The sequence below is a fragment of the Pezoporus wallicus genome, unplaced genomic scaffold, assembly GCF_028554395.1.
Source record: "Pezoporus wallicus isolate ANWC-B61680 ecotype Strahan unplaced genomic scaffold, APGP_CSIRO_Pwel_v1 contig_7506, whole genome shotgun sequence".
NCBI classification, from domain to species: domain Eukaryota; kingdom Metazoa; phylum Chordata; class Aves; order Psittaciformes; family Psittacidae; genus Pezoporus; species Pezoporus wallicus.
The window spans coordinates 2380960-2400556 of NW_026637546.1; the positions used below are offsets into that span (position 1 = coordinate 2380960).

The following is a 19597-nucleotide window of genomic DNA, read 5'->3' on the forward strand; positions in this document are numbered from 1 at the left end:
GATAAATGTCATATACATCAAATACAATTACTGTAATTTTGATTTTTTTTTTTAATAGAGTATTAATTCAAACCAAGTTGAGATGATGGAAGGTCCAAAAATTCCCTGCACTACAACAAGCCATGCAGAAGGTACAGTTTTTTATTCCATAATTTTAATTCCATAATATAGTTTTTATTCCATAATTTGCAGACTTTAAAAGCTTTAGAAAGTTGGCACAAATTCAGATACTGTTTATTTATTCAGGAAGATCATGTTTCATGACACTAGAAACCTGTAAGTAGACTACAGTGAAATACACTAAGAGTTGTGTAAATTGTGATACTCCCTACAGAGTGTATCTTTTCCATGTCAGACTAAAATGTGCACAAAATAGTATGTCATTTGTAGTGACCAGAAATAAGTCTACTTATTTTAAGTGACAGAAAAATGTCAGAAATTTCCAGGAGAGGGCAGTGTTTAACTGAATGAACACTCCAGTTTGCAAAATCCAGTAAAGCCAAACAAGTTGATAAAGATAGGAGCAAAATAACATTTGGTATGAATAGTTTTTGGGATCCAGTCCAGAATTCTTAATGTGGAAATGTTCCCATTAGACATTCAATATTTTAGTGAGCATTTTACCTCTGTAAGTATTGTGGGATGGTGATGCTTGGTGATGAGAATGCTTTTTCACTGCCAAAATACATGCTGGTATGCATTGGACATACAAGCATGTCTTACAGCTAAAAAGAAAACCACAAAAAAAGCATCAGAAGTATGACACTTTGGGCATTTACGTATGATTGTTAGAAGCTAATTAAAGGTTTTCATCCATCAGTTGGCCATTTGCTTGTGTGACTGGTGCTGTATATTTGGATAAAGCAACAAGCTGGAAACCGTGAGCTCTGCGAGAGGTTCAGTGTGGCTCAGTGGCGGTGCTGGAGGCAGCCCTACTGAGGGCAGCCGGTCTGTGAGCACCTGCATAAACTGCTGATAGGACCAGGGACAGGCTGAGGAAAAGGAATAGGACTGCAGTTCCAGGTGGCAACTGCTAGAAACTTTTACATGAACGAATAAAATGGGGACATAGGTGTCATGTAGCTCTTGTTTAAACATGTAGGCTGCCTTTTTTAGTTCTGGAAAAGGGAGTTTTATACCCAATGTTTCCAGCAGCATTCTGCTATTATAAGGGAAATTTATAGAGAAATTATAAGCAGTTGTTAGTAGTTGCAAACTATGCATCTGTTATTTTAAGTGTAAGTGGCAATTTACCATACAAGGTTTGTGAATTAGTTTGCTGATGCAGTGTGCAAACATTGCCTCTGGGTAGTCATCTCCCCAGCATGATCTTTGTGCTCCTCCTCAGGGATAGAAAATGCATGGCCTGGATTGGTAGCACTATATGTGGCAGTAGCTTGGGCAGTACAACTTATCGGTGATAATTACTTTGGTGTTTTTCACTAAAAGCAGTTTTAATTATGGCAAATTTGGCACAAGCAGGTAATGAACATCAGTGGATATTGGTTGTCCAGAGGGAGAATCACCACTTCAGGACATCTAGTTTCATTTTGGATTCTGATTGTAAAGTTTCTCATCCCCCCTTTACACCAAAGATACTTGACATAGATACTGGCATAGGCATATCTACCTATTTCTGTTTTCAATGGAAGTTTCATACTTCTGTGCTTTTATGCATCAGAGTTATCTTGTGAGTGTTTAAAAAAAAAATACCCGTAGTTCAGCAGCAAGAAGCAAAATATGCCATGTTTTGGCAGTATGCAGGACGTATATACAAACACGCTGTAGTAATCATGCTTGCATGCTTTGCATTCTGTGTTAGGTACTTGTAGACATCAGGAACCTATAACTACTGTTTGTACACTGGTGAGCAGCAATGTTTTTAATCTGCTTGGGTTTTGATATTGTTATTGGTTACCGTGTTTCTATAAATGAGACTTTTTTTTCAATTTATTTTTTTTTTTTACCTCTTTCACTAACCACCACCACATCCAGATACTGAAAAATCATGAATGATTGCTACTGGTGGCCAGTAGGCTGTCTTACACTATCCATTTGCCAGCATTTTCAAGACAGAGTTAAAATCATTGCTACTAGAAGCAGAAGTGATATGAAATGATTGACAGAATACTTTTTACTACATCTCGGTTGCATTCAGTGTATTCCTTTATAAAATGACTGCTAAGCTTAAGACATTAATTTGGCTCATTCATGTCATGAAAGGATCCCCCTCAGATTTTAAAACTGCTGCTATTCCAAGAAGTAGTAAATGCTCACTTCTGGGTGGACCTAGAGTCAAGGTAAATGAACTTTTAAAACACAGTGCTATCAGAAGCCCTGGGCTATTATCGAGTGGAGGTTGCTGTAGCATTATGTTGTTTCATGTGAAATGCTGTCATATGAAAGCAGTGGGTCAGTGTAAGATGATGCTACTAGCTTAGCAGTGAATCTCCCATACCAACTTAATTAAATTCAAATACATGGAATGATACATTATCCAGTAGGGATCCAGAACAAAAGGTGAAATAGATGTTATTTTGCCTAATTCAGTAGTTTGTGCTTTTTTCTGTTTTCTGACCTTGAAATTCCATGCCCATGAGTTGACTGAATACTCTTAGGTATTGAGCAAACAGCTTTTTATTTCTGAGTATTGTGAGACTGAGTAATAATACTAACAACAATAACAATAACATAATAATAATAATAATAATAATAATAATAATAATAATAATAATAATAATAATAATGCCAGTTATATGGCAGTACTGAATTTTTTTTCCTATTGAAGTTTTTAAAGAAATTTTCTGCAGTTACAGTTATAGGAGAAATATTCTGTTCCTTATAGCTGAAAAGCAGTGCCTGGAATGCTTTGTTTGATGGCACTAGTGAATTTGTGTTCTGTGATTGTTACAATGCAAGGGGAGGTATACATGTGACTACTGCAGAAGGTTAATTAAAGAAGGTGGATTAATTAAAAATGATCAAGATTCTAATCGACAAGGACTCAGTCCTGACTCCTGCCAGCATGAAGTGGCACTACTCGGGTGAGGGACATCAGGTGTACTGGTTGCAGTGGGCCCATAATAGCACCTCAGAACTTGGTGTCTCAGAGACCTGCAGGTTAGGTAGGGTTGCTGAATTGTTGCTGAAGATTGTGTGGTCTCGTTAATAGGCAGATATCTTTGAATTGTTTTTCCAAAGATACATTGATGCAGCTCTTTTTTCTAAACTCAAGTATAGACATTGTGCAATACCAAGAAAGGACAGAGGTCCCAAACCCCCACATTTCTTGAGACAGTCCCCCAAACCACCCTATACTGGCTGCTGAACCGTACTTAGTTCAACTATTTGCTGCAGCTTGAGAACAGAGGGGGATTCATGTATCTTGAAACAGATGTGAAGCTTGAGTTGGGAGATTCAATATAAAATAAAACATATTTACCAGCATAACTCAGGCTGTATAATTATTATTATTTAAAATATGTTCACTAAAGAATGAGGCTCCTGGAAGCCTAAGTGATGCTTGTGTTCATTTGCATTCCTATAGCCAGGTAACTCCTGTTTGCTCATTCACAATCCTTGAGGCTGTGTCTGGGCAAAACTTGCGAAGTGTGTTCCTTGTTTTGCACATGCTGTGGTCTTCCCAACAGGCGTGGGACAGAACCATTAGAAAAAAACACACATGAAAGCCCTGCAGAAGAAAAGCAGAGCACAGCTGCTCTGCAGAGCTGGTGTGAGGAATGGCAAACGATCTTCTGAGTCTGTGGGGGTTAATCAGCAGCTGGCTGAGAAATCGTGGTGCTTGCCTAGCCTGGACGTAAGTGTGACAATCACATAGCACTGTTGTGCATCCAGCTTTCACACTGCCCATGGAAACGCTGCTGTGGGGAGATACATGGGCTGCCCATATCCATTGGTCTGACTTGCCTGCCCCTTATGTCCCCCATCTATTTGAAAAATGAAAGTGACCAGCAGCAGCAACCAAAGCAGACCCAAATTGACGTTGCTTGTTACTAAAGGCAAGAATCTTCGCTTTTACAGGTCCTGTGAACTTGGCATATAGTGAATTGTCCCAGGACGATACAAAGGTATGGGTTTCTCTTTATATTAAACTTTGTTTAGGTTGAGAAGCAGCAACCTCTGCTTGGCTATCTGAGCACCTCTCAGAGCTAACAACTAAATAAGGTGACTAATGCCTACCAGACAACATTTCCTGCCCATTCCTCTCCTGTGGGAATAGTTACATGCGGAGATGATTATTATTTGAAAGAATCTGTTAATGTGGTTGTGGGCTGGAAAGCTGGGTTGGAGAACCAAGCTGTGCTTTTGGACCAGACAGCTCTTGCATTTACGGTGAACCTTAGTGCACTTGGACGTTCAGCTGCCTGCCAGTCTGGGGGGAGCACAGCCTGTTTTGACCAAGCGTCATCCTTAAGATAGCATGATTCATTACATCTGAGGAGTTAGTCTCCGAGAGAGATTTTGTGGGTAACTATGAGTCTTAAACTTGTCTTAACTGGAAAAAATGCCTGATGTAAAACATATGACAGTTCCCATTGTCATTTACATGGAGGTATCTAACAGCTTTTGGAGGGGAGAAATATTGTGAGAAGTCTCATTAATGGTTAGTCAGTTGTATTTGATCTCTAGTCTTCTATTCTGCCTTTTATTTATATGTATCTGCTTACAAAAACAGAAAACCTTTGCTCAGTGTTTTTTTTATCACCTTTCAAAGCGGGAGGTAGGTAACTAGCTCAAGTGGGTGTGAAGCTAAAATGATGGTTCATTTTGTGAGAAACATCTGGCAAAAAATCTGGCAAATCTGATAAAGGTGTCATGGTTTTAGTCCAGCCAGTAACTCAGAACCGTGCAGCCGCTCCCTCACTCCCCACCACGCCCTTCTTCCTCCTCCCCTCACCTGGCTCCTGGAGGGATAGAAAGGAGAATCGAAAGAATGTAACTCCTGCGGGTTGAAATGAGAACAGTCCAGTAACTAAGGTATAACACAAATCACTGCTGCTGCCACCAATAATAATAATGAGAAGGGAAATAACAAGGGAGGAGAATATAACTGCTCACCACCCACTGACCGATACCCAGCCTGACCCTAGCAGTGATCTGCGCCTTCTGGGTAACTGCCCCCAGTTTATATACTGGGCATGATGTGCTGTGGTATGGAATACCCCTTTGGCTAGTTTGGGTCAGGTGTCCTGTCTCTGCTTCCTCCCGGCTTCCCCTCCTCCCTGGCAGAGCATGAGGCTCACAAAGTCCTTGGTCAGAGTAAACATTACTGAGCAACAACTAAGAACATCGGTGTTATCAGCGCTGTTCCCAGGCTGAAAGTCAAACCCACAGCACTGCACCAGCTACTAAGAAGGAGAAAAATGACTGCTACTGATGAACCCAGAACAAGGTGATAGGTGGTAGTAGTAATAATAGCTACTAGCTACTAGTAGTAATAGTAGCTAGTAATAATAGCTAATGTCTACTGATATTAATAACATCTGAATTTAGTGGAATGTTGTTGGACAACCACTTTTGTTAGGTCATTATTACAGAAGTGATGCCTTTTTAAAATTTTTTTTATAATTGCCAGCTGTGCAGAAGTTTGACCATTTGTTTGGGATTGTTACTGTTGTAATTATATAATCTCAGAATTATATCTCTGTAGTACACATGCATTTTGGAATCTATGTTGAAAACGTATGTTGGGGCAGAGTGTTGCAGTTTACAAGTTTTGCTGAGGGGAAAAGGTTCTGTTACCATATTGACTGTCTCTTGTTTTGATCTTCAGAAAGGCCATAATTGACTATAAAGAATGAACTTAGCTAGGATATATCTACGGGTGTGAACAACTCTGGCATTAGGGAGGCATCTTAGAAATACATTGCTCTTTCCTGCAAAACACTGTATATTGGGTAGTCAGGGCACTGTTAAACTTTGTAAGAGGAGAACAGACTGAAAACTGGAGTTTGCATGGGAAGTGATTTATTGTTTGGTGTCCTCTTCAGTTGTGTTTAGATTTTGAGCCTATAGGGTTAATGTTAGAGTCTGGGAGTAGTATGCTGTATTTGTTGCATTTATTAAAATGGATAAAAGAAAGTGACTGCTGCTTGATAGTGTTTGAACTGAATACTGAAAGCCTATAGCACAGCTTACAACTAAGCACGAATGTCTTCAAAGTTATAGCTCAAGTTTTCTGTTTCTAGCCTTTCCTAGACTCCATGGTTCCTTCTAAAGAAAATGAAGAACATGTCCTTTCGGGTATAGGTAAGAAATAATTAATAATTTTGATTTCCCAAAAGCTGTTGATGTATACTAATGTGATGCCAAATACTCATAGGGCAGTTTCTTTAAAACAGGTGAAGGTCACCGACACTGTGGCCTAGCTTGGCGGAAGATCAGTTTGGTCTGTGTCAGAGAGAGAACTTCTTCTGAAGCATCACTAGCATAGAAGGGTGGTGTATCCAGCAGTATCATACCATAGGATTTTTCAGTAGTATACTAACTGTTGTAGGAGCAATAATCTTGAAAATAATTTCTGACAGAGACAGCATGTGACTGAAGGTGAAAAGAAGCATGTAGAAATGTTTAGATTGCAGAATGGTTAGTTGTGGGGCTGGTAGAGGAATATAGCCAGTTGCACTAGGCAGTACATTTAGAGATTGAAACTCAAATGGGAGGGTCAGTATTTTCAAGTCTGGGGAAAGCTGCAAGAACTATCTGCAAACATAGGCTCATGAAAAGCACAGCAAAAGACAACGAGTAACTAAGCTCTGCCAGTGGGAGCTGCTGTGCCAGGCAGAGACAACCAGGATGGCATCATCTGCCTGTGGTCCAGTGCTGAGCTCAGAAAGAGCAGCCCAGATGGTGGCATTTAGACAGTCCATATGCAGACTTTGGTGGCTGCAAAATGAAGTGTCAGTCTGTGTGTAGAAAGGGAGAGGATATATGTGCATGAATGGGGTGGTTTTTGTTAGAGGAGAATGAACTGATGTAAACTCAAGAGGCACAGTTGTAACGTAAGAAGCTGGCAGATTATTTTAATAACCTCATTCAATTATAATTCAGCAATTATGTTATTAATGAATTAATAACATAGATTAATTCATCTAGTTATCTATTTTTCTAGTCACTGTTATGCCAAATGCCTGTACTTCAGCCATGTAAGTGCTTGTCTCACTCTCCCATCCAAGGGTTACCAAAGCTCCTTAAGGGAATTGTGAGTATTAGCAAACATAGTAGTATTCACAGTTATCCTGACTTCAGTGCTTTTGAGCATAGGACAGCATAGCAGTCCTTGTCTTGCTCAGTAATGCAGTGCATGTACATGAGATGTTACTACCCATACGATAAAATTTTTTTTTGTCAAGTGAAACCAAAGTGTTGGACTGTATCTCAGCATAGGAGGGTGTGGAGCCATTGGGGAGGGATTATGGTTTGCTAATCTGAAATCACATCTGCTACAGTCTCTGCTGCACTTATACCATCTGGAAGGAACATAAGGTAGCTTGAAAGTTGACAGGGTGAAGTTCTCCACCCTGAAATTATAGCTGATTCTCTTTCTTAGTTCTGAAAAGCCTTTTCCTTCTAAGGCAGTGCTGCTTGTGACAGCTGGAACAGGAACCAAGCTCTCTGGCTTCAGACTAGCTCAGTCTCCTCTCTGGTGCTTGGATGGGCAGCTGTAGCAGATCCTGAGTCCTCTGCAGACAACAAGCAAGCAATTTTGGCCATGGTTCCTACTGTTAGGAGTGTTTGAGTATAGATTCTTAGAGGAGCTTTGGGGTAAAAAAAAGTGGTGAATTTGCGTACAACTTCAAACAAGATTTAGGTGCTTAAAATTTTATTTAAATATATTTTCTTAGGATCTTATGTATGTATGACTGATAATTCTAAATATGGATATGAACATGTAGATACACATCTATCTGTACATATACATGTATATATAAATACTTTTGTCCCAAGCACAGTTAATATTAAACCAAGAAAAATCCTGTTTTACCTCTTACCTGAAAAAAAACCGTCCCTCTGTCTCTCCCCTAAATTCTAATTACCGTGTAGTACATTTAAGAAGTTGACTTCTTGTGGGAAAGCTGCAGTGAAATTGGTTCTGCTTGGTTTAGAAGTACATTGCTGTAACTGAGAATTCGGTTGCTCTCTGTAAGGACTGGAGCATGGACTCGCTGCTGGCTGGACTGTGGGCTCTCCTTGCCTATCTCCCCATTGCATACTCAAGTTGGCTGTAATGCTCATAACAGACATCTGATATGATTTTGCTACTGACCTCGGCAGGGCCTGGGGGCTGCCAGTCAACACTGTGTGTGAGATCTGATGGGGCTGAAGTGTAGGCTGGGGGGGTGAGTGGGCTATTGGGCATGCAGTAAAAGGTGGAAGGGGAGGGATGAAGAAGGATGGAAATAGAGTTTGGTGACAACCAGAAATTTATAACTTGACTTAAGCTGGTTTTATTGGTTTATTTGAATTTAAAGATCAGTATATGTTCTAACCTGACTCATAACGCATGACTAAATACCAGTTTTATTATCCTGGATTGTTTTAAACTACTTTTTAAAAAATTGCTTGGCAATGTTGTTAAATGGTGATGTTTTTGGCAGGAAGAGCACACAGCGGGGGATAAAGAGAGAAATGGAAACGGTTGTCAGTGGGGGAGAGGAAGAGGGAAAACAGCTAAGGGGGTTTGAGTGAAGAAGAATGAATAGAAACAAGCAAACTCTGGAAGCTCACTGGAAATTTGAGCCTAAATCAAAGAGGACTTTTAAGAGTGAAAATGTGAATGCTCTTTGAATGGGTACAGATCAACCCACTTGTGCTTCTAACTTCTTTTTCTCTGTGGTTGTTGCTTTCTGAAACCTTTACCAAAAATCAATCTCATCATGGAATGCTTTGGGTTGGAAGGGGTGGCTCCTGGAAAGGCTTTGCTGTTCCTGCTCTCTATTTTCTTCCCCAGCCTTCCTTTCAAGCATATTGACCATTCTGGCTCCCTACAGCCAACAAAGTTTTGTGAGTATATTTGCAGGGGCATTTGCAACAGTCGGTAGGATGCTAAAAGCATAATGGTTTTCCTTGCTCCCTGTGTTCTTCATCACTGGGTTGGGACCTGACAGGCACCAGCTGAATCTTGCAGTTCAATTTTGAGAATTGTAGTTCAATTTGTTACACACGAGGCTTCTAATCCTCCAGGAGAGCCCTTGGGGTCCCACCCTTGTGAGTGTCAGGATAGGGATGGGCCAATAAGAAGCCAGGAAGATGATTGTTTAGGGGTTTCCATATTCAAGTATTGAAGAAATAGGAATAAACTGTGGCACACAACAGGATACTAGACTATGCTGGACAGGAGTTCTATGGAGAGTCCTGAGTTCAGTGCTGTTCACACCTGCCAGTCTTTCTCCTCTCTCTGTATCCCCTGGAAATTGTTAGAGATCTGTTTCGCATTTATGAGAGAAAAAAAAAAAAAAAGGTTTGTTTTTTTTTTTTAATTCATTGAGAGAAAACACACTGGAAAGATTGAGAGACAAAAGCAATATCCAGTTGGAGTGGCTGAATGAAAGCAACAAAAATGGAAAGCAACAAAAAAGAAAGATTTTTTTTTTTTTCCTTACAATGTTAAAATATTGAAATATTATGTATTATTGCCAGGCATTGTCATCCTCAGAGTCAGCAACCCTGTACATTTTGGGAGAGAGTCTAGGAGGTGACAGTTGAATGCTGTTACTGTTGGGCATGTGACAGTGTTAGCTGGCATGTGTTTTTAAACATTTATAATTCCTTCCTCTTTTGCATAGCTGCTTTGGGAAGAAGATATTCATATGGCCATTTATAAAGTTTCTCTTTTATAAAAATCTAACCCCTGTTTTTTCTCCCAAGGAAATACAGTTCGTTTGTTTCCTATACTTCAGGAAGGGAGGATGATGGTGTTTTCTTCAAAATATTTTCCCTGCTCTCTTAGTTACAGTGCCAGTTACCTAGTGGTGTCTGTCTAATCTAATGTACTTGCTCTGCCAGCGATGAAAAAGTTCTACAAGCCGTGTTTTGCAAGAGATAAAAATACTGATGCCAGATTTTTGGCAGTTTGCCTTATGTGACCAGGCAGCTACAAAACGTTTTTAGTAGAGTCTGCATTTTGATTTTCATGGCTCCACAGAAATCACAGTTCAACCACAGATCAGTTTGAGGAACAGAACTTAATGATCTTCTCTGTGTAAACCAGTAGGGCTGCACTGTAATCTGCAGGAAAATCTAGTTTCAGTATTGATGTTTTGTTCTTTTTGAATTAGATTTCCTTACCCTGATTGGCAAGACTTAAAAAGGTGAGTTTGTTAAGATAGAAAAAAGCAGGGTCCTGCTCTCAGGAGTCCCACCTCTGTGCAGTTTTTGTTAAGTCTGTAAAATGATTAGTTTTTGTACTGAACTGCAGTCATGTTTTTGACATGCAGGCTCCCTTTTAGTGTTCATTTGCTTTTGGTTTTTGGTGGCCAGCATGTTTGCATTTGGAAGTGTTTTGAGTCAACTGTGCCCATTTTGACATTGGAACTATAGGCAATAATTTTATACTTACTGATAAATAAAAGCAAAAGTTACATGCTGAGTGTAGCCTATTTGAGACTGTTACAAGTATCTCATGATTAAGACTATTCAGATCTTTTCTGTTTGTGGTAATTTTTATCTTTTCCTGGCAGCTTTCGATCTTATCTTTCTCTTATGTATGCTTCGAGAAAGGTTGGGTGATCCTGATGAAGCATCTCTAGTCCAGGAGCTACAGACCTTTGCTTCAGTTTCTCTCTTTAACAGATTTACAGTAGGACCGTGGGCATGTCACTTGTCTTTTCGCAGTGTCTTAGTTTTTCACCTGAAACAAGAAAGACAGAGTGAGGTGAGAAATGGGCACTGCAATACTTGGATGATTAGAGATGTGCAAATACTTAGACTGGTTGTGCCAAAGACATTCTGGAAGGTCAGTTAGTAGTAAAGGAGGCTTTTCTAAAAACTTGTAATTATTTGAAAAGTAGGTGGTCTGAAAATTGCAGACGAAAATAATAGCTGAAGAAAGCTGAAGGTTTGCTGCAGCTAATCACTGCAGCAATTGCACTCTGCCCTTTCTTGCTGCAGCTTTCAGAGACCTTCATGTTGATGCTTCAGCTTCTGCAAATCATTTGCATGGTTCCTTGCACCTTGCAGAGGACTTGGGGTTGATCTGTCACAGTCCTCCCAGAAACAACCTTTAAACAATATTTAAACATGGCAGTAGTTTATTTCAGTAGAAAAAAAAACCATATTCTCATTTGTTTGGAGTGTCTGTAAACAACTAAATACTGAAGACTGTAGAATAGTTGAGAGCTACAGAAGATGTGGAAAGTAAGATCTTCCTGGGATGTGAGGCTGAACTGGGATCAATTAAAAAGCCGTGAAGAAATCTCTAAGAAGCAGCATTAGGCACTAAAACAAGCTTGTTCTTGTTTCTTGAGTTTCCTCCGCTCTTGATTTTCTGAGACATTATAATTCAAGTTAACCTCAAAAGGAAAACAGAAAGAAAAATGAACAAGTTACAAATGTGCTGTCTGGCTTCCCAGAACTTGTCCTCCTCCTCTGCCTGAAATGTAAAATAAATTTGCTCAACAAACTAATCCTTCAAAAAGAGGCTTGCTATTTCCTGATGTTTAAATAATCTCTGTTGCCTGTCTTCTGCCTGTTCTCATTTCATGTTAACATAAATAAACAATCTGGGATATATCTAATGTCAAGTTAGTCTTTTAATGTAAAATATAATCCAGAAATACATTGTGAAGAAAACAGTGGTAGTCTTGAAAGTGCACACATGAATCTGCTTCTCAGCTGGGCTTAAACCACGACATCAGCTTTCTTCCTTCTTGAGAGGCAGCCCTTCCCTTGAAGTCCTCCCTAAAACATGGAAAATTTGATTTTTAATGAGATGGGGGTTTGATGAACTTTTTGGTGGTGCAGTCTGCAGCAGCCATTTCATTGGTGAAATGTCAGTAGGAATGAGGCCCAAGTCAAACTTGGGTTTGCTTTCAAGTGAGGTTGCATGCGTTCTCTGTGTTGCTCAGGCTCACACTTTCCTCTGTGGAACTGTGTGAGGAAGAGATTTTTATTGACTCTAGCCCCGTGTTCTCAAGCTTTTGCAAATAAACTCAAGCCAGCTTTTCATCAGGGTACAGGACAGAAAGCAACAAGCTTTCCACCCACATTTGTGCTGCATATCCCAGCTAGTCTTTTGATGTGAATAGATACTGGACAAGGAGAGCATTCAGCCAAATTACATCTTTATGTACTCTGTTGGAAGTACTTAGTGGTTACTTCAAGAGTCAGGGCATACTGACCGCTGTCACATGAAAGTAGTACTAATGAGCTTGTTATGCTAAACCACATCAGGTGAATGATGTGGTAAACAAAGGCGGGGGATGGGGGTAAAAGGAAGGACGGGAGGGAAGACAGAAATCTTTAATCAGTCATGAAGCAGAGATCAGAAACATCTGAGTCAGAGGAACACTGTGAAATCCTGACAGTAGGACAGTTAACTGGGCAACATGAAGAGTCTGGAACAATGCCTGAGATAATGCAGTGTGCAGGCCCACTGACTTTTTGGAGCTGCATTGAGTCAGCACTAGGCAGAGGTCATGTTTTTGCGTCAGTTTTGTAAAAACTCTGAGCCCTTCCTCGTCTCAATATTGTGGGTGTTCTCCAAGGATCTTCCAGGATGAGTATAGGTTATGTAAAGCTGTTTCTCTTAAATTTTTAAAGGTACATTGCTCCTTTAGTTTATCAAAGAAACAAGATAGAAGTATCACTATGAACAGTCACTGTTCATAGTTCACAAGAAGTGAGTGTTCCTAACAGCTCTCTGTAGGATGCTGCATCATCCATTGAATATCGTGAACGTGACATTTTTTAGTGTGATTTTTTAAATTTTTGCTACACCTGTTCTAACTGTGGTTGTCACCTTAGTTTCAAATAAAATATTAAAAGAACAGCCTTAATTAATTTAATAATTCACATTGTAATTAGAAATATACTTGCTGGGCAATAATAAGCAGTTAAGTATAAATTTAGATGGCATGGTCTCCTCTCAGTCTGGGTGATTTGCAGCAGCTCTGTGATTCCATGTGCTCTGTCTGGGGTTAGTAAAAGGATATATCCATGTGCAAGTAAAAACAGTGGAGCATAAAAACTCTTGGACTGGCAGTCTAGCTTAAAGCAATCCACAAAGTGGCACAGATAAATTGACTGCTTCTCCTACAGCCTGCCATGACTGCGTAGTGTTTCAGTAAACGTTGGGGTCTGTGTAGAACTGTGGTTTTGGAGATGGGTAGGGTGGCCTGCCACTCTCATCAGGGTGTCTGTGAAGGCAGCAGCTGCTCTGTGTTAATGTCCAGGCTAGTGTCCAAGAAACTGCACAAGTAAGTCAATGAAAAATTGACCCAAATTTATAGTACCCTGTCATTATTTTGTATTTTTCATTAATATTTCTGGTATTTATCTCCACAGCATCTATAGGAGACACATTACAGAAAAGGGGTCTGTAGAGTGAGTGAGGTTTTTCATCAGCTGTTTAAATGCAAGAATAGAAAACACCTGCATGAGGGGAGGTGTGAGAAGGAGGGTTGTCAGGGCCATTTAATCTCATGTGAAAATGTGCCTAGGTTTGATACCTCAGTTCACCCAGGACTATGCTTTTCTGGGAGAGCAAACTCTGGCACTTCAAACTGGTAGTGAGAAGAAGATGCTGAACACTAGTGATCTCTTATCCTGTTGAAAGCTGTGCCTTCATGAGTTTGTAATGGAAAGCGTGCAGTGCAGGAACCTCCTCCTTTCCCCACTCCCTGCCTTTCCCAACCCTGCTCTCCTCAGGATGATCCAGTATGGAGAGCTAGTGAGAGAGGTGGGATCCACCAAATACTGTCATATGTTGGGCAGTGATGATGGGCAGTGACTGCCCTGGACCTTTTGGGATCCAAACAGCTGTCTTGCTTGTGGGAGGTCTCAAGAAATCTTGGTTCACAAAATAAGGAAATAAACGGGCCAGTTTGCTAAACTGAATGAATGAATCACCCATCAGGAATTTAGCAATAAGGAAGATCATAAAAACAAGTGCGGGAGGTCATCTGCCAAGATCTTAGAGATCTGGGCTTAGTTCTGTGTTTTTCAATGATGGGGTCATCAGTGATTTGGGAAAGGGAGAGGGGGAGAACAATGATGTGGCAGTTTCTCCTGACTATTCTGGTATAAACTTTCTTAAGAAAGACCCAGGTCTTTGGTAGAGAAGAGAGGTGGTAAAGATAATGCATGTCAGAAGGCATCCTATGAGACCTGTGAGGCTGTTGCTAACAGCACTCTGCACAGCCATCATGTCATTGTTGTGTGCAGGTGTAAAGAGCGTTAAGAACTGGAAGGTGCTTGATGTGTGGGATCTGGTGGTAGCGTTTTGCTTTTAGTTGCGTTTGATTCACATTTGCTGAGTTTTCAACATGATTGTTAAGACAATTGTGTGGGGTACTGCAGATACTTTGTCGATGTTTGTTGGCTGATTGTCTCTGTGGGAAGTTGTGCTTTAATTAGTAAAAATAATGGAAGGTAGGAAAGCCACATGTGCCTGTGGGTCACAGAGGCTGGTGGAGATCATCATCTAGCCCTTTCAACACCATCTTTCCTTATCGGACTCTTCTCTGTGGCTTAGGGAAATGATTGCAGGTCTTGGGGTGGAACCATGCTTGGGGGAATCCGCTGTCAGGGATGATTGGCTAGAGCAAACTGCAAGGGCAGTTTTGGCAGAGCCGTTGTTCAGGCAGCTCTCACCAAACCTGTGTCCAACAGTGACCCTCTCCAGCCTTGTTTCTGGGGTTGACAGCCCAGCTTTACATCCTGTGTACATCCTTTCTCCATCTCGGGAGGGGGTGCTGGGCACAGAGGGGTTGTCTGCCAGACCAGAAGGAGATCTGCATGAGGGAGAGAGCTGCCAGCTCCTGGTTTAGTAGTGTTTGGCACTTGCTCGGAGCTGTGGGGCTGTCCTCTGAGCGTGCTGGGGAGGCAACAGTGCCTTTCCATGGAGACTGCAGATGCTGGTGACATTCCTCTGCTTCCTTCCGTCTTGCCATGAGCTGCAGGAACATTCAGACAATAGACAATAGACTGTAATATCTCTGAAAAACATGTATATCATTTGGATATGTTTTAGCAAGCATTGGGTGAGAGAATTTAATGTATTACATTATTTTTTAAAAGCATTAGCCCTAGGTAACGCACACAACCGCCCTATTTGTTCTTTATCTTCACATCTATACCTAGGTATACATAATTGAAGACATTATTTACAGAAAGTAAGGTTAATATTTTCCAGCTAGAAAGCACCTTTTCTCTTATAAGCTGCCAGATCTCTCTGCCAGCTGCATGCAAATGCCACCACTTTGGGAACAAAGAGTGTCAGGTGAAAAGTGGGTTGGACCATCCCACAAAGTGCAAGAATGGGGAAGAAAAATATTTTTAGCCAAAGACTAAGGCAAAGCCCTTCTTTGTGGCAGAAAACCAGCATGAGGTCTTTCATGGATGCATAAAGGAGTTTTACAAACTAGAAAAAAAACCACCTTTCATGAGGCCTGAACAGAGCAAATAACATGAGTGATATTCAATTAACCCTTCAGAAACAGGGGTTAAGGTTGATAATTTATCTGCACTTTCAGACTACCACTGACAAATTCCTGTGCGAGATCCTATTCAGGGGAGATAGTTGTAAGCGGTGAAAAGCCCAAGAAATTGGCTGAGAAATAAAAGATAAATGGCAGGAGTAATGCTCAGGGTTTTATTACAGCAGAAATTTGGTAGCTGATTCTCTTGAGTGTTATGTAATAGGGCTGCTGTTGAAAAATTATTTAATAATCCTTAATTACTCATTTGTATTAGAATGCTCTAAATGCTGCTAGTTTGAGAGAGGGAGCAGGCAATAGCTGAGCAATGAAAACATTTATGCAGCATACAGAGGTCATTCAGGAAAGTAAATGTCTCGGCATGTAAAATATTTTAATGCCATTAAATACATGGGCTACATTTCTGCATTGTGAGTGTTTTGTTTGGTTCTAGTTAACCCTTGCTGGGCTAAATAGAAGTCCAGGAAGACCAATGGGAGTGAGTGTATTTTAGTTGAATATGTAAGTGAAAAAATCCAAAATTGTTCAATTTAGGGAAGAGATGCACTAATGGACTTATCACAGATGTAAACCAAATTTACCGTTTCTCGTAAAACAGAACAGAAGAATAATTGCTAAAATAAAAGATGTGAGATGTTTTAAAGGCACTGTAAAACATATACTCTCTCTAAATGTAAACTGTTTGTTCATGGAGCACTGCCTTTTGTACATTGCTGAAGTGATGACTTTTATTCCAGTTGGCATTAAATACATCCGATGGGTGAGACAGCACACTTATGAAGGGAAAATTGCTGCATAGACAGGAAATCTTTTATGTTGGAGCACTTGGAAAGACATTTCCTAAGCGGACAAGTTACCCAACAAAATATGCTCCATCCTTTCCTTTTCTCTCAAACTGTGTTCATGATGGGAGGCAGGTGAGTGCCCTTGATGGTGTGCAGGTGGGAAGGTGTATGTCAGCACCTGCGTTCCTGTATGCCCAGGGGATTTATCAGTGCAATTTGAGCCTGACATTCCAGGGAGTGGAGATATTTTGAAGTGGATGCTTAAAGCATGGGTTTATATCCTCTCTGTATTTTCAGTCATCCATTGTCTGTTGTAATTCCCTGGGGCTGTTAATTGTATATATAAATCAAACAAAGTCTATGGGAGTGTCTAATATTTAAAGTGAAAGTCTAAGGTTTCCAGCGTCTGGGGCGAATTACTCTTTTTAGGCCTAACAAAGCTGGCAGAACTTCAGTTAAAGGAGGACAGAACAATGATGTGTTTCAACTGTGTTTTATGTCCTTTGTGCGCTTTATGAAGTGCTTGTATAATAATTATTTTATCCCTGAAAACCTGATAGATATTTTTCTAATGGGTTTTGAATTTAATTTGCATTTGAATTGCATTATTTTCTTTCAACAAATACTTTGTTATCTTTGACTGAAATGTTGATTGAGGAATCACTTGAAACATAATATAGAAGTAGCGCTGCAGACCTTAGAAGCCTGAAAAATAATTGAAGTGAAATAAGGAGTGTTAACAAGCTCAAATGTCATCATCTTCCAAAAACTGGCATTTAAGCTGATTCACATTCCCTCTTCTCCTTTATGTGGAATACAAAACCACATACATTGTGGGGAAACTAAAAGAAATGTTTGGTGGAGTTGGTTAAGAAACAGTGAACATGTTATTTTTGTATTAGCTCTTGTATAGCCACATTTGAGCCTGCTAAAAAAAAATACAGTTTTTATAGCATAAAGATGTTGGGGGAAGGGATAATGAGTTCCTACTGAATACTAATTGCCTACGAGTTGTTCAGGGAGACTGTACAAGAATGGAGGATTTGTTGTAAATTAGTCACTAGCTGTATTGTGCATTGCTGTGAGGTTAGAACCAGAGTTGTAAAGGTGCCAGCTCTACAAAGTCTTTATGATTCACTAAGTTGTTGTCTGTGTGAAGGAGAAAATACTATTCAGACTAAATATTATTGGAAAGAGAGCTCCTCTAATGACAGTGTAATCTTTCTTTATAACACATAAGCTTTAAGCTCATTTGAGCTGGAAAGATGGGAGCAACAGATTTTGAGCGGGGGTATTGCTGCTTTTGCAACTGCAATATCCCAAGGTCTGCTGCAGTTGTAAGTGCTGAGAGGAGGCGTATTACTCCTGAGTAATATATGGTACAGCAGAGTGATTAGTGCTGTTAGTTTTACGGTTAATCTTTGGCTTCTTTAATTCCAGCATTTGCCTGTCCCTAATTTGAGAGTCCTTGTAAACCTCACTTTTAACATGTAAACAAAGTTTTGAAAAAGCTTGCAATGTTTTTTTTACTTTTGAGATGTATTTTCTCATTTTTACTCAACTCCTATTGTTTTCATTTACATCAAAATTGAGAGGTGAGTTAATGATTCATTGTCACACTGTGACCTTTAAAATAGCTGTGGACCACGATGCAACAGCTCCACTCAAAGCTCTCATACTTTAACCTCATTGCTACTGCCGTAATATTTGCAGCCTGATCTGTCTACATGCCTGGACGCCCGAAGACAGCAAACATTTACAGCTTCTCCCTCCCCTGTGTTTAGTGGGCAATTTGATCCTTCTTTGTCCATTCCTTTATTTTACATCATTCTTAGACTTGACTTGCTATTGAGAACAACAAAGTGCAACTTTGGGAATCTGCTCTCTGTTTATTTAGCACAAAAATGGACTCAGATTCTGATTCACCTTTTAATTACTCTTGGCCTTCCTTACCTAAAATGAGGATTCGAAGAAGGGCACCCAAACCAGGTAGAAAAAGCTATCTTCTTTTAACTGACTCTTCCTTAATAGCTCTGCCTCCTTTTTGTTGTCTGATTGTGTGCAGGTGGCTCTAAACAGCTCACATGAAGTAAATTTTCTATCAAAAGTCTACCTCACTGTTAGTTATGTTTTTGTAGATAACAGTGCCGGAATTTGTTGAGAAGAAAGTGTTTTCTCAAAATTTTGTACTGTTCTTTAAAATTATTTTTATTTCTTTCTTATGTTCTTGGTTTTGTTTAATTTTTTTTTCTCTCTTCTGCATGCATGTGTAGCTCTCACTGCATAGCTCTTACTCTGGGAGCTGCATGGCACAGCAGTGACTACAGAAAGCTCTGCTGGCTACAGTTTTAATTTGGGGAGAATTTGGTAACTCAAGCCTCAAGAGCTAACAGGAATTATTATTATTATTATTATTATTATTATTATTATTATTATTATTATTATAATTAATGTTAGAAAAATCTTACCAGAATGAAGAGGGAATTCTTTTGCTATCTGTAAATTAAAGTGAAAGGGTCAGTTACTGTCTTTTGTGGCAGGGTCAGTTACTGTCCTTGCATAGTTAGACATTGTCCTCCCTTGTTGAGAAGTCTTTGGGAGGTAAGCATTATGAATGTTGTCAGTATCATAAAGGAGGTTTTAAAAAGGTTGAAAAGCACTGACCAGCAAGTTTATGTTAGGAAGAATTAGCACTGAAAGCTTTAATGAGGAAAGATAAGTTTTTGCTACATGTAAGAGCAAAGAAATGAAGAGAAAGAATGGCAACAAAATGTAATTTGTGCTTCCTTCCATAAAATTGCTTTTTTGTGTTTCAGAAAGGGAAAAAACAAATAAGAGAAGCAAGATCCGTCAGTGTCATTAAAGTCAATGAGCCAGGAGAACCATGTTTACACAGACTGAGACTTTGACCTAGTTTTAGAGAGAAAAATGTGTACAAAACGCACATTTTAACATGCAGAACACTTTTGAACTTCTTACTTTTATTCATGGGGAAACCCATTGTTTCCCAAGTGCATAGGAATTTCTGCAATATGTATGGATGCAGATGCAATTTGCAGAGAAGATGAAGTGGGTTATATGTTGCATGGTGTGTGTTGTTTCCACAACCATCCACAGCCATCCTCCATGGCATTT

General features: G+C 39.8%; 1 protein-coding gene across 4 annotated transcripts in view; it reads left to right on the forward strand.

Moving 5' to 3' along the window:
* ARHGEF28 (Rho guanine nucleotide exchange factor 28) overlaps positions 1-19597 on the forward strand; it is a 125821-nt gene that overhangs the window by 49106 nt on the left and 57118 nt on the right. For 3 of the 4 annotated variants that reach the window (XM_057406122.1, XM_057406123.1, XM_057406124.1), the window contains exons 7-9: positions 59-131; positions 4042-4088; positions 6210-6270. In XM_057406122.1, coding sequence (XP_057262105.1) covers positions 59-131; positions 4042-4088; positions 6210-6270 — 181 coding nt within the window. Of the gene's footprint in view, positions 1-58; positions 132-4041; positions 4089-6209; positions 6271-18133; positions 18452-19597 lie in introns of those variants that run through there. The other variant, XM_057406125.1, reaches the window with a different exon arrangement.